The sequence below is a fragment of the Melanerpes formicivorus genome, unplaced genomic scaffold (genome assembly GCF_026170545.1).
Source record: "Melanerpes formicivorus ecotype bairdi unplaced genomic scaffold, bMelFor1.0.p_v2 SCAF_10, whole genome shotgun sequence".
Classification (NCBI taxonomy): Eukaryota; Metazoa; Chordata; class Aves; order Piciformes; family Picidae; genus Melanerpes; species Melanerpes formicivorus.
In genome coordinates, this window is record NW_027142362.1 from 17,314,708 (window position 1) to 17,328,248 (window position 13,541).

The 13,541-nt window shown below is 37.5% G+C and overlaps 1 protein-coding gene across 5 annotated transcripts in view; it reads right to left on the bottom strand.

Moving 5' to 3' along the window:
* The window catches only part of LRRC49 (leucine rich repeat containing 49), a 47,932-nt gene that overhangs the window by 18,012 nt on the left and 16,379 nt on the right, over positions 1-13,541 (bottom strand). For 4 of the 5 annotated variants that reach the window (XM_068143961.1, XM_068143960.1, XM_068143959.1 and 1 more), the window contains 2 exons: positions 13,055-13,116; positions 6,914-7,061 (listed from right to left, as the gene is read on the bottom strand). In XM_068143961.1, the coding sequence (XP_068000062.1) occupies positions 6,914-7,061; positions 13,055-13,116 (210 nt within the window). The remainder of the gene's footprint in view (positions 1-6,913; positions 7,062-13,054; positions 13,117-13,541) is intronic. The other variant, XM_068143962.1, reaches the window with a different exon arrangement.

Consider the following 13,541-nt stretch of genomic DNA (forward strand, 5'->3'; position numbering starts at 1 on the left):
TATTTACTTATTTGCCAGAAAGCAAGTTGGGGACTTTTGAGGGTGAAATGTTTGGCTACTGGACTTTTCAGTTCTTCCTAAACAGAGTATCACCAAGGAGATGGTGCCATGGAATTTCAGAATAATCTAGGTTAGAAGAAACCTAAAGAGGTCCCAAGTTCATGTTAAAGGAACATCAACAACAAATTATACCACACACAGCTACAGAAGGTCTTTGAGATCCCACTACAGCAACAGACCACACAATGAAACCCAGTACCTGAATGGGAGGCTTCAGGTTGAGGCTGTGAAAATCTTTAAATAAGCTCCAGACAGTAAATGCCACAAATATGAATGTATAATGAATACTGCAAAATAAAAATGTACTGTTCCTCATGACTCAGGCTAAAGAGATACAAACATGACTCCCATGACAGCTGTTTATCCCAGTGATGTGTTACAGTGTACTGAGTTTGTGTTTACTCAAACCCTGAGGTCTTGATAAACACTAGAAAACTATACTAGTGTTATCCTCTATAGAAAGTGGGTTAGAGCTGGTTTGGGTTTAGTTTTCTAATTATATCTCTTCATTTGATCTTGCATTTATGTTTTTTAACTTGGCTTCTTAAGGAAATAAGCTTTTTACAAATTAAGTGTCTTAATCGTCTCTAATGACTTTTGAACACACTGAACATTAAATAACTTTAAGTATGTTTAGATGTCTTCAACCAAGGGCTTGGGTGGTTTGTTGGTGGTTGGTTATTTTTGCTAGAAGGTTGATTATATAAAAGTGGTATGTAGAAAGAAGTGTAAACTAGTTTTCCCACCCAGTCAGAGGGAGCAGAAATTATTAACCTATTTGGCAGAAGACAGCTGGCCAGTCATCACAGACTCAGCTCCAAACTATCTGAGGTATTGTTATGTTTCACACTGGGGAAGGGAGAATTAAAGAACAAAATTGCACTAATGTGTAGAAAATTAACTGTCATTGATTTTATTTATTTCAAATTAACTTGTGCTCTTTTTTGAGCTTTAAAGTAAAGATCCACAAAGTTCCCTAAATCAGTTTTCTCTCAGCTTCCAAAACCAGCTCTTCTTACTCTACTTCCATCTCAAAGTCTTCCCTTAATCCAGTCCAAATGTCTGCCACGCACAAGGGTCTACTGCCCTCATTCAAGTCATTCCAAGATAAAAAGAACAAAGGTCACTAATGCAAAGTATGTTCTAACAAGAATCTATTATTACCTGAATAAGACTTTTCAGATGATGAGTTTAATTACAAACATTTAAAAAATACTTTTTTTCAAAATAAATTATCTCAGCCTAAAAATATATACCCTAGTTTTACTCAGTATTAAGGCAAAATGATAAGAGAAAACATCTGAATAAAGATCAAGGGCCCGATCTACTTTTTATGGAAATCAAATCCACATGCACTTCTTGACTAATCTTACACAACACAAGCAGTCAGTCTTGAAAGACATAACATTCCTCCCAAATTCCACAAAAAAAGGCAGAAAACCTACAAAGTTCAAAACCAATTCACTTTATCACCTCTTATCTTTTAGCTACAGCTCTTTTGAAATACTTGTTACCTCCCTTTTCCTTTGTTCCCCCTCATTATTCTTCTTTTATTGTCCGTAACTTTGTTCAGTCTTTAAAGTAAACCTTGCTAGATGAGGGGGAATGCTTTTGAAAGGCAGATCATTACAAAAGGATATGGATGTACTCTTGTATATTGAAATATCCTCCATTTATATTATCCACTTCCTGCCTGAAAAGTTATTAAATGGCTAAGAAGCCGTCTCCAATATGCACCAAAAAAGACCAAAAAAAGAGGAATATATTTCCTAGAGAACCAGAAGTCTCACCTTCTGCAATGAGATCTTGAGGATGAAAGTTTCTTTATGTGTTACACTGTCAGTGTAAAGCAACAGCAGCTGGAGAGCACAAGACTAAAGCTCTTGCTATCCTTCTGAAACCTTCCCATTAGAGCTCTAACAGACGTGGCTCCGCAGCGTTTGCATGCTGATAGCTCCCCCTGCTGCTACAGCTGCATCAGTTCTGTGGAACTCGAGCACCAGATAGGTTTGGCCAAACCATTAACTGTCTTTCAAGTAACATACAGGAAGACCTGAGAAGGATGCTAAAGAGAACCCATTGGAATGCACGTATTGTTTCTCACAACTGCTTTACTATAACTCCAGCAAGTTCTTTTTCAACCAACAATACCATTTCAATCACAAAAGAACAGAGAATGTATTATTTAATTCCCATAGTATATCCATCTTAAAATTATAAAATAATTTTAATATATAATTACAACAAACAAAATAATGTCCTAGAATATACATTTAAGACTTCAAGGCATAAAAAGACTCAACTCAGTACATTTCTAATATACAAAAATTCACCTCACACTTGCAGAAGAAAGACTACTTTTTGTTGTGTATACCACAAAGTATGATTTTACAGAAGAATGAAGTAAGAATGTAAGGATGTTTCCAACAGAAATATGACCACGGAAAATTAGTTCCTTAAGTGATATTTGACAATGAGATCTCTCTATTTTTTACTACTGCGTATATTTTCATAAGGCCAGATTTAAGAGAGACAATTAGAATCCACAAGAACACTTCTAGAAGTTCCTGACAAGTGGTGAGAGAAAAACAAAACAAAACAAACAAAAACAACACAAAAAAACCCACACCCAAAAAAAAAAACACCACCAAAATTACAGAATCACAGAATCACACAAGCAACCAAGTTGGAGGAGACCTCCAAGATCATCAAGTCCAACTGATCACCCAATCAAATAGACCATAGCACTAAGTGCTTCATCCAGTCTCTTCCTAAACACCTCCAGGGACGTTGACCCCACCACCTCCCTGGACAGCCCATTCCAATGGGCAATCTCTCTTTCTGTGAAGAACTTCATTCTAAGATCAAGCCTAAACTTCCCCTTGCACAGCTTGAGACTGTGTCCTCTTGTTCTGTTGATGAATGCTTGGGAGACCAACCCCCCATGTGGTGACAACTTCCTTTCAGGTAGCTGTAGACAGCAATAAGGTCTCCACTGAGCCTCCTCTTCTCCAGGCTAAACAATCCCAGCTCCCTCAGCCTCTCCCCCCAGGGCTTGTGCTTGAGACCTCTCACCAGCCTTGTTGCCCTTCTCTAGACATGTTCAAGAGTGTCAATATCCTTCTTAAATTGAGGGGCCCAGAACAGGACACAGTACTCAAGGTGTGGCCTAACCAGTGCTGAGTACAGGGGCAGAATGACCTCCCTGTTCCTGGTGGCCACACTATTCTTGATGCAGGCCAGGATGCCATTGGCCTTCTGGGCCACCAGGGCACACTGCTGGCTCATGTTCAGCCTACTGACAATCAGCACCCCCAGATCCCTCTTCCGCGGCTGTAGCACCGCATGGGGTTGTTGTGGCCAATGCGGAGAACCCAGCACTTAGATGTATTAAATCTCATGCCGTTGGACTCTGCCCATCTGTCCAACCTGTCAAGGTCTTTCTGCAGAGCCCTCCTACCTTGTAAATTATAATCTTTTCCTGGAAAAAAAAACCAAACCAACCAACCAAACATACAGCAAACCAACAACCATACAAAAACAAGCAAAACAAACAAACCCACCAACCACCCACAAACAAAACAAAACTAAACCCAGAACACTTCAGTAGTAATGGAATTGGTAACAAATTCTATTCTGGATAAAGCAGTAGAACCTACTCCCCTGTCAGCAGAGAAATGTCTAAGAAAATAATTAAAGCCAAACACAGCTCTTACTTTAAGCATCCAAACCCTAGAAAACCTCAATGAAAAGAAGCAAGGTTTCTTCCATGAAAAATACACAGCTTGGCTTCTAATTTGGGAACCACAGCACATTTAATAAATAGATTAAAAAAACCCTCATGACATAGATATACACACATGTATATATAAACACACATATTTAGCAAGTTCTGTTGGCAAACTGGATTTAAAGTGACAGGTAGCAAGTGTTGCTGCTTAAGGAATTTCTCATTACTGAGTGCATACATATTTGATTCATATTTTGTGTGTCTGCAGAAAGTAACTGCAAACTGTTACAAGAGACTAGAAGGGGAAAAAGAAGACAGGTCACAGCTAAACTGCCAGTGCCACTGGAGAGGTCCACTTTTTCAAGTTCAAACTACAAAATGCATTCAAAAAGTTTCAACACCCAGAAAAGCAACTCTTATTATTTGTTAACCAAAGTAAATGCTACATAAGCAACCTGAGCCTGCTTCAACTGTAATGTACTTCAGTTCCATGTAAGCCCATTTCACTGAGCTATAGATCAAGCCACATTAGCCCACCTTAGTTGTGAGTGAAAGGTGAAATTGTTACAGTTACTGATAGTTAACATAGGTGACAGTAATATGTCCCACCAGAGTAATGCAAACTCCTCCCTACTCCTCAAGCCTTTAGGTTGATCTATCAAAGTTTGAGAAAGTAAAAGATATCCATTGAGCTGATGTCTTAAAAAATAAAAACTAGATGGGGTTTCAGCTGAAAATCATCTTCTAGTGTGGACAATGAGTGTTTAAAGTTTCACAGTGTGACTAACCTTTGGGTCCATGCCTCCGTGGTTTAAGAGTTCAAATCCTGCATTCAACAAAAATGTCTTAGGAATGAGATAACACCTAAGAAAACATCAACCCCCTCCTGCATCAGAGTTTAAAAGTTGTCATAATACAATGCAGTCCCTTGAATAAAGGCAAATCTGTCTCAACTTAAGCAATATTAGAACAATTACACTGCAAAAATACTTTATTCCAAGTGCAGAGTATTGGATTTTCATGGCAGCTACGATTCTGAATAGTTTCCTAAGGCAGCGGCAGTTACCACCAGACTTCTGCTCTGAGATTTCTTTTCTCCAGAGAATCCTATAGAAAAAGCCTGGCACCAAAAGGCACATAGATTCCTGAAAACCAATGCAAATAACATTTTTAAGTCTCCTCCAAGCTTTTGAAAATATTCTCCAGACTTTATTCTTTCTTGAAATACCTTTCTTGTCCCAGCCAGCAAGCAAAAGAAAACTTAAAAGCGTAAGTAGCAATTGTGTAAAACTCAGTTCTCAGGCAGAGTAGCTTCTTTTGGTTCTTTACAAGACAAAGCAAAAGAAGTTCAAAATGGTTTGGATGCTCTTCAAAGTAACAAAGAATTGTAGAATTCTAGAATGATATATTTGTTATCTTGTTGTTGGATGCATTGCTCTTGTAAGGTGGTCATTCTTACACATTGCTTTTAAACAGACACAGGAAAACCAGCATGGCTATTCCTATATTAAACGATAAAATAGATGATGTGATGGCAAGCCCACCAGTGATTGCCTGCCCTCCTCTACCTTAGTGTATCTTCTAGAATCACACACGCAGAATCAAAGAATATTAGGGGTTGAAAGGCACCTTGAAAGATCCTCTAGTCCAACCCTCCTGCCAAAGCACAGTCAGCTAGGGCATGTCACACAAGAACACATCCAAGTGAGTTTTGAATGTCTCCAGTGAAGGAGACTCCACAGCCTCTGTAGGCAGCCCATCACAGTGCTGTCACCCTCACAGTGCAAAAGTTTTCCCTTATGTTCACATGGAACCTCCTAGGCTCCAGCTTGCACCTGTCACCCCTTGTGTTAGCACTGGACATCACTGAGAAGAGCCCATATTTATCAACATGAATGAGGTCACCCCTCATTCTCCTCTTCTCCAAGCTAAAGACACCCAGGTCCTTCAGCCTTTCCTCATAAGGGAGATGTTCCACTCCCTTAATCATCTTTGTGGCTCTGCACTGGAATCTTTCAAGCAGTTCCCCGAGATCCTTCTTAAACTCAGGGGCCCAGAACTGGACACAATATTCCAGTTGTGGCCTCACCAGACCAGTGCAGAACAGTGGTGGTGGGGAAGAACCTCTCTCAACCTACTCACCACACTTCTAATACACACCAGGATATCATTGGCCTTCTGACTTGCAAGGGCACACTGCTGTATATTCTATGATACTTTAATCAGTTCATATTTTCATCTGAAATACTTTTTTTTTTTTTTTTAACATAAAACACCAGCTTGGTACATTGTTCCTTCCCTCAGCTTTGCTGCAATTTTTACATGACAATTGCCACTGTCTTTTCAAACTGAATGAAACAGAGTAATGAAATAGTTTTCATCCCTTCAGAGATTTCCCTGGAGATATTTTCTTTACAGGAGTAACATCATCTTTTCAACCTTATCAAGAAGTTTTATCCAACAGTTTACCAGTGAAATCATTTGTGGGAATGTGAGTCTTAGTTTCTTCAAGGAGCAGACTCAGTTGTCTGCAAGTCCTCTCTTCCTTATAGTGGTTACTTAAACTTGTGCAGCAGGAACAGAAATTAATAGGGAGAGTAGGTTAGATACAGAAGGGACATATACAGACAGACACACTAAAACAGTGTGATCACCAGGCTTCCTTCCTTAGGGAGACACATTAAAGAAGCCAACAAGATTGTTAAAAGACGACATTAGTAAGAGCCATTTTAGGGTAAAAAGACTATTTCTTTTGAAATAAATATGCTGTTCCTTATCGGCCATACAGCTAACCAATAGACTGTGTTGAGACAGGTCTAACCAAAATCTTTGCAGATTCTCTCACATCCCATGGCAACTGATCACACAGTATTTACTAATGAAGAATTTTTAAATAAATATGCTCAAATGAGGTTAAAAAATAAATGATCACAGCCTTACATAATACTGAACAAAAGAAGAAAGGTTGCAGTTTTAGATATTGTAGTGTCTATATATTCCATTCCTTACTAAATCAAGAAAAAAATAGTGGTATGTTTAATCTACATACATACAGTGAAAACCCTACAATTTACTTCTGAATTTAAGGATTTATTAAGTTTGATGAAAACAGAAATTTCTTACTGTGATTCTCTTCATATCTAGCTGTCGGAGCTGCATCATATGATGGAGAACAGTGTGTTTGTACCATGTCTCCTGAGCTATTGGATTGCCATCAAGGGTGATATCTGACAAAGATGAAGAATCAGCAAGGCACAGAATATCCTCAAAACTGTAACCAAAAAAGTTTAACAAATTTTAATGGTTTAGAGCAGGAATAATTTTGAGATGGAAGACTTTGTTTCTTAAGAATAGAACATTAATATTTACCTGTATTTAAAAAAACAAACCAAGCAACCACCCCTCAATATTACAACAAAATAAATATTTTGAAACATCAACAGTTCCTGCTGTTAAGCATTTGAATCTCTCCTAATACAGGTAAAGAGAGATGCAGAACAAGAAGAACTTGTTAACTATGAATATTGTTTCACCTAAAAGAAACCCTAAAATAGGATACATACCAACTTACATTCAAAAAATAATGCCATCAAAGTCAGCAGGAAAACCCAGGGAAATAGAAGAAAAAGGCAACCATAAATAACACAGAAGGATGCTGGGTGTTTATGACATCATTAAATATTGGAAGAAAAACAATTACAACAGCATCATATCTTCAATAACAGATCTGTCTATTGGCCTGAGTTCAGTCTACGAGCACTGACAAATCAGCTTTTTCACTAACATCTCAGTTGATTTCCTGACAAAACTAAGTGGCTTGTGTAATGTATATTTAGAGATGTACAGTTTGCATCATGTCCCTTCCATTGAAGCTAGAATGTGAAGACTCAACGACAGTATTTTTAAACCACTTCAGAACACTTACAGAAGTAAACACAACTCCCCAAAGCCTTTTAAGAAATTGATTATAGTGTATGAGAAGTATAGTATAGTATATATAGTATAGTATAGTATATGAGAAGTTACTGCCATTTTAAAAAATGCTTCTACAACTGTAATGATTTCACCCACTGCTTCTCATTCTTGTTGGCAGGCTCATAATAAAGACTGACACTGAATTAAGTGGCAATTGCCTTCATCATTGGCATCACTCAATGTTCAAAAAAATCCATGCAGTAATTTAGCTGCGAAGAGCTTCAGATCTAGCAGAACATGCAGTTTTAGTATCAGATATCCCTGAAACATTCCAGGTAACAGATAAGGCCAAACCACATAAAATGTAAACCCAGTATCACCAAATAGCAATCGGTCTCAACCAGCAGAAGAAAGGCCTACATACCAACATAAACTAGCTGGAGTAGGAAAATCACCCAGTACAAATACCCCATAAACCCAACACAACTAGCACAGCATGCCAGTAGCCAGTAACTTCTACATGATACACTCAGTGGATGAAGACAAAAATAACAGAGTGAAGTAGAAGATGCTGCTGTCTTTCACTGCGCAGTGTAGTAAAAGAATGTAAGAACTGATGGAAACTATGGACAGATTCCAATGGAAGCGCTTAGGCTATCTGAAGAATTGGGTGTTTCTATGTGTGGGTAACATGACAAGTTTGATTACAACTGTCTGCTTCTTTTTGTGATCCAGTTTCCTTTCCATAGAACAGCTTTGTGCAACCACAGTTTTGGAAGATCAGGCTGGCATATTACTTAAAATACACAGTCAGTATATCCTGAATATAAAAGATAACCTTTCCAAACAACATAGCAGTAAAGCAAAGTCACAGACATGTTAGAACAAGAAAAGATATCTGAATTTCCATGGGGCAGGAATAGACCTTGCTTGACAAATATGAAATTTTTCTAGTCTTCAGAAATCATTTTAAATAACACATAATTATTAAAAGCATGACATGTATTTGCTTAAAGCACTTCCCACTAAAGATTTAACCAAATGGTAGTTCTGCCATTACATAGGATTTACTGATTTTTAAACAAAATTAATCTCTCCAGGAAATGACAGAAAACTTGAAAGACTGCTAGCATTTTCAAGACCTTCCTTTTATACATATTGCTGTGCTTTGAAATTCTCAGTGCATCAGCATACCACAACTTTCATTCTGGAGCTAAAACAGATATGACTGCTTTATCCTGCTTTTAGCTGCCCTATTAGCAGCCCCATTTTAGAGCTAAACAGTAGTGTAAAATAGCTGTATTTTCACATCTTTGCATAACCATATGAAAACCAGAGCTTTAGAAATTCAATGCAGAAAACTTAAGATACTGTACTTGGTATCCCAATCCTAAGACAAGCAAAGCTTTAATGTAATACACTTACCAAACAGAACACACACTTCACAATCATGCTTCTGCCTGCTTCCTAGCACACAGACTTCTGTGACAGAGCCAAGTGGTGATCACCCTGTGGGAATCAGAGGCCATGTCTCAATGCACTCTCTCTAGCCTCTGACCACCACAAAGGAGTCTTTAACCTGCTCATGAAATACAAAGCAGCTGTGAATGATACTGGTTCAGACTGCTTCAGGCAATCTTCCGAGCAGAATCTCTGCTTCTCCTGCACCAGTCCCACCAAACAATGGCAATCACCTCTCCTTCCCTGTCCTTCTTTCTTCCTAGATGAATTTATCTGTGCAAAAATGGTAGTTTCAGCCATACAGAAACAAACTGTGAATTTGGGCTAAGTTACCAAAAACTGCCTATGGAAGCCTTTTCAGAATAGATCAGTTTTACCGCATGTACATGTTTTGAGTCCTGTATCCAACTCTCTTCTCTGCCAGCGGGCATGCAAACCCACTTCTCCTGCCTCCTATGAGAACATGGCAATTACTAAGCAGCAGAATATTCTGGAGTGGTGTAAGCTCAACCTCTACCAGTGATGTCTTCACATGTACACATTTACTAGGCAAGAATAAGACACAGGAACACTTGTCCTTTGTTACAGCCTACTTGTTTAGGATGAGAGCTGTTCTTTTTCTATATATTTGCATCAATTACTTTTTAAAAGGATGTTCAATAAAGGGGAAAAGCTCTGGAGAAGGAAGGCAACAGACTCATATAATCTGATAGAACACTCAAATGGGAGCTGTAAGTTCAAAAAGCATTCAGTCAAGAGAGAAAACTTGAGTTTCCCCAGGTTTCTAACCATTAAACTACTGATGAAGACACATGTTACCAGAGTCAATCCTACAATTCCCTTTGTACTGCTTTTCTTCAAGTATTTAACAAGGTACTTAAAATTTTCTTTCTCTTAATTATTTTTTCCTTCTTTTTATTAGGCTAAGAACATTCCATCTCTCAGGTTTCCAACTCAGCATCCAAGGTCCTTTGAGTTTACACCTAGTGTTTTCTATATGGCTAGAAAACATGCTTTACTAAATAAAAAAGCCAACACAGTACTGGCCTGGACAGCAGTTCAATGGTGAAAATATGCATTTCGTTCCCAAGATTAAAAAAAATTCTCTTCCCTGGTTTCACATTTTGAAATACAAACAATAACCCTGTTTCTGAATCTCAGTGGCATAACCTCTCTTGAAGAATTTCCTGTATCTCTTCCTAATGTCATGTGACAAATTCAAAATAAGATTTCTCACTCTTTGTAACTAGTTATAGAGATACACCTTCAGCCTTCAGGCCATGAGTTATGAATACCTTCAGTTTGTAACTGAAGGGTTTCAAAGTTGATATCAGAAGAAGGATTTTTTTTTTTTTTGTTTCAGATCAACATCACCCTCTACAGTGTTCAATTTTAGTAAAAAAAAAAATATATGGGCAAGATAAACTAAACTAAAAGCTCTGCAGAAAAGCAGCAGCATTCTGAGGCCTCCTCTAAAGCAGGAGGGAAGAAGAATGTCAGTGATTAAACCCATGGTAGATTCTCATACCTTAAATAGTTACCACATTTAAAAGGCATTTGTGAATCCTTTACTGAAACATTAACTCATCTATGTCAGTATGTATCAACTGAAGACTTAAGGGATTCTGTTGAAGTACAAAACTAGGAAACAGCAGAAGTTTCCATGTGAGCACAGCCTCCAAATGACCACCCTGAAAAAATAAAGTAGCACTAAAAATACTTCAGTGAACCTACAACTTAAATCCAGGTTTTTGCACTCTACTTTGTTTCCATTTTTCAGGTCTTCTTTATGCACCTCCTGATAAATTAAATTGGTACACAGATTTACTAGTTAATTGTCTAAAAGAAAAGTCTGTCATACAGCCATAGCTGTTCCTCAGATAAGCAGTATATAAAAATCACCACATGGCACACAGTAAACCTAAGTAAGTGATTCAAAATCACACATAATCATTTAAAAGGGTTGTAGGAGTGTTCAGATGTGGCACAGTAACTCACTAGTAAAATATTTGTGCATAACTTCACTCAGTTGAAACAGTATCACATCATATGTCAGAATACAGATGGTCAAGAATAATTTTAAATGCAGTAATTTTCCTGTTTGAAGACTTATCTACTACATAATTCAAAATCAGGAATTAATGGGGGGCTTTAGGCCTCAAAACTGCTATATGAAATAGAAGACTATTTTAATAAATCTGAGCCAAAGGTGATAATCTAGAGAAATCTTTCATTTGTTTGTTTTAAATAATGTCTGGTAAATTAAGAGTTAACTGATCCAACTACCTACCTACCCACGTATGTATACCTAATTTCTAGAAGGGCAATGTCTTTCATTTGACATTAAGATTTCATTTTTATACCCATTCCAACTACAAATTGAAACCAAATTATATTTGCATCAGTGTTCTAAACCAGTATTGCTAGATGAGGTGAAAACTATCTATTAATAGTTCAGCTGAAGTCACATGCATTAGTGACAACAATTATGACAAAGTACCAAGAGGCAAGCTACTGATTACAAAGTTTGAGAAATGTACTTCAGAAACCTTACAGATATAATGGCAACATTTTTCCTTCTTTGATCACTGTAAAAATAACATTGATTAGCATAAAACAACATTGGAAAGGAGTCAGAAAGCTACACAAACATATCCCAAGTATATAAAAAGACACAGAAATTCCACTGACTGCAGTGAACCTCCCTGATGGCAAGGGAGCCAGCTACTGCAGTCTCCTCATTGTTCTTGACAAGCAAAGATTTTGTAGACGAAATGAAACAAAAGACATTTCAGTTCTGGAAATCATTCCAGAGAGACAAAATGCTAAACTCCCCTCTAACTGATTAATTAAGGGAAGGGCATATTAAAGATTCCTGCAGATGATCTCTGATTTTAAAATGTTTAATACCCCCGAGTATTTAAGATCTACTGCATTGGTAGTTTAAGAACCTAAGGAACACATAAGTAGGTTGGAGCTGTCAGCAGAAACTGTAATACAGGTCAAAATAAAATGTTGAAGTACTCACTATAATAAACGCTCAAACTAAGTATAACATTTTGCAGAGACAGCAGATACCACAAGATCAGCACTTATTCCCAGTAATTCGAGCATGCAGCATCTTTCTCCTACTCCACATCAAATTATTTGATTCTCAACAAGCAAGGCTGGTGGTGATTTAGGGATTTTAAAAAAGGGAACATACCATATAATACAATGCAGGCAATTCTATTTTTTTAATATTGGCACTAATATAAATGCAGACTCCAAAAATGTACAAATATGAAGAAAGCACATCAGACAAACATCTCTATCTCTTAAACAAAATGCACTTAGTTACTTGAAACTATAGAAGTCCTGCTTTGAAACTCGAGCTATTCTGCTTTTGCCATCTGGTTTGAAAAAGAAATCATCATAAATATACCTTTTGGACTTTATTAATGTATGGGGGAGGGAAACAAGCATGAAATAATCTAATCACCATGAGCAGAATCTGACTCAGCAGTTTGTGTAACTCCGAAAATACAGTGACAATGTTAAATAGAGCATGTACCTTGCATAATGTTGCTTTAACAGACACCTAGTTTAACAGTAAGCCAACATATTTACAAAGCTATTTTTAATAGTTTAATACAGTACAATAATGTTTATATTAAAAATCTAAGTTTCTTGGTAGAATATTCAAAGTACAACATTTAAATGCAAAAGGTTTCAAAATGTGCTATGTTTAAAGTAGAAAGAAGCATAATCAAGCCATTGTGTACGTGATATACTAGGGGAGGGGGAAAGTCTCTGCACTCATAACATTTGAACTTACATTTTAATGAAATACAGCTCTAAAAAGATACTTCAAATAACTGATAGTAAGCAAACTGTTATTTCCCTTACCTAGAGATATTGTTGAAGCTGAGGAAGAGACGCTGGAGACAGGGCAAAGTATCCACATCTTTCTGGAAGGAAAGATACAGGCAAAACTCAGTAGCTGAAAGTAGCCTTTGAACTTCTCTACTTTGCCCGATAAAATACTTCCATTTCTAGATACTATAACCTTGCTGCAGCATTGATTTCTGTTGAACAGGCAGCTCCATTTCTCCCTAGTGCAGGCTGCAAGGGAGTGTTTCAGTGCAGATACCCACACTGCAGAACAAGCTGCATCACTTGCAAAGCAAATGATGCTAAGGAAAAGAGGATAAGGCTGCTGCCGGCTTGTGAACAGGCTTTTGGGAAATAAGCCAAGGTGCTGTCTCAGCATTTAAGCTGCAGGATAAACACACTGTAAATAGTTTCTTTTCTGACATGCTAAAATAAGGGTTTTGAAGTACAATACAACAGTGCACTACCAAGCAGCAGTGACACTTCTGCCAGATAATGATCT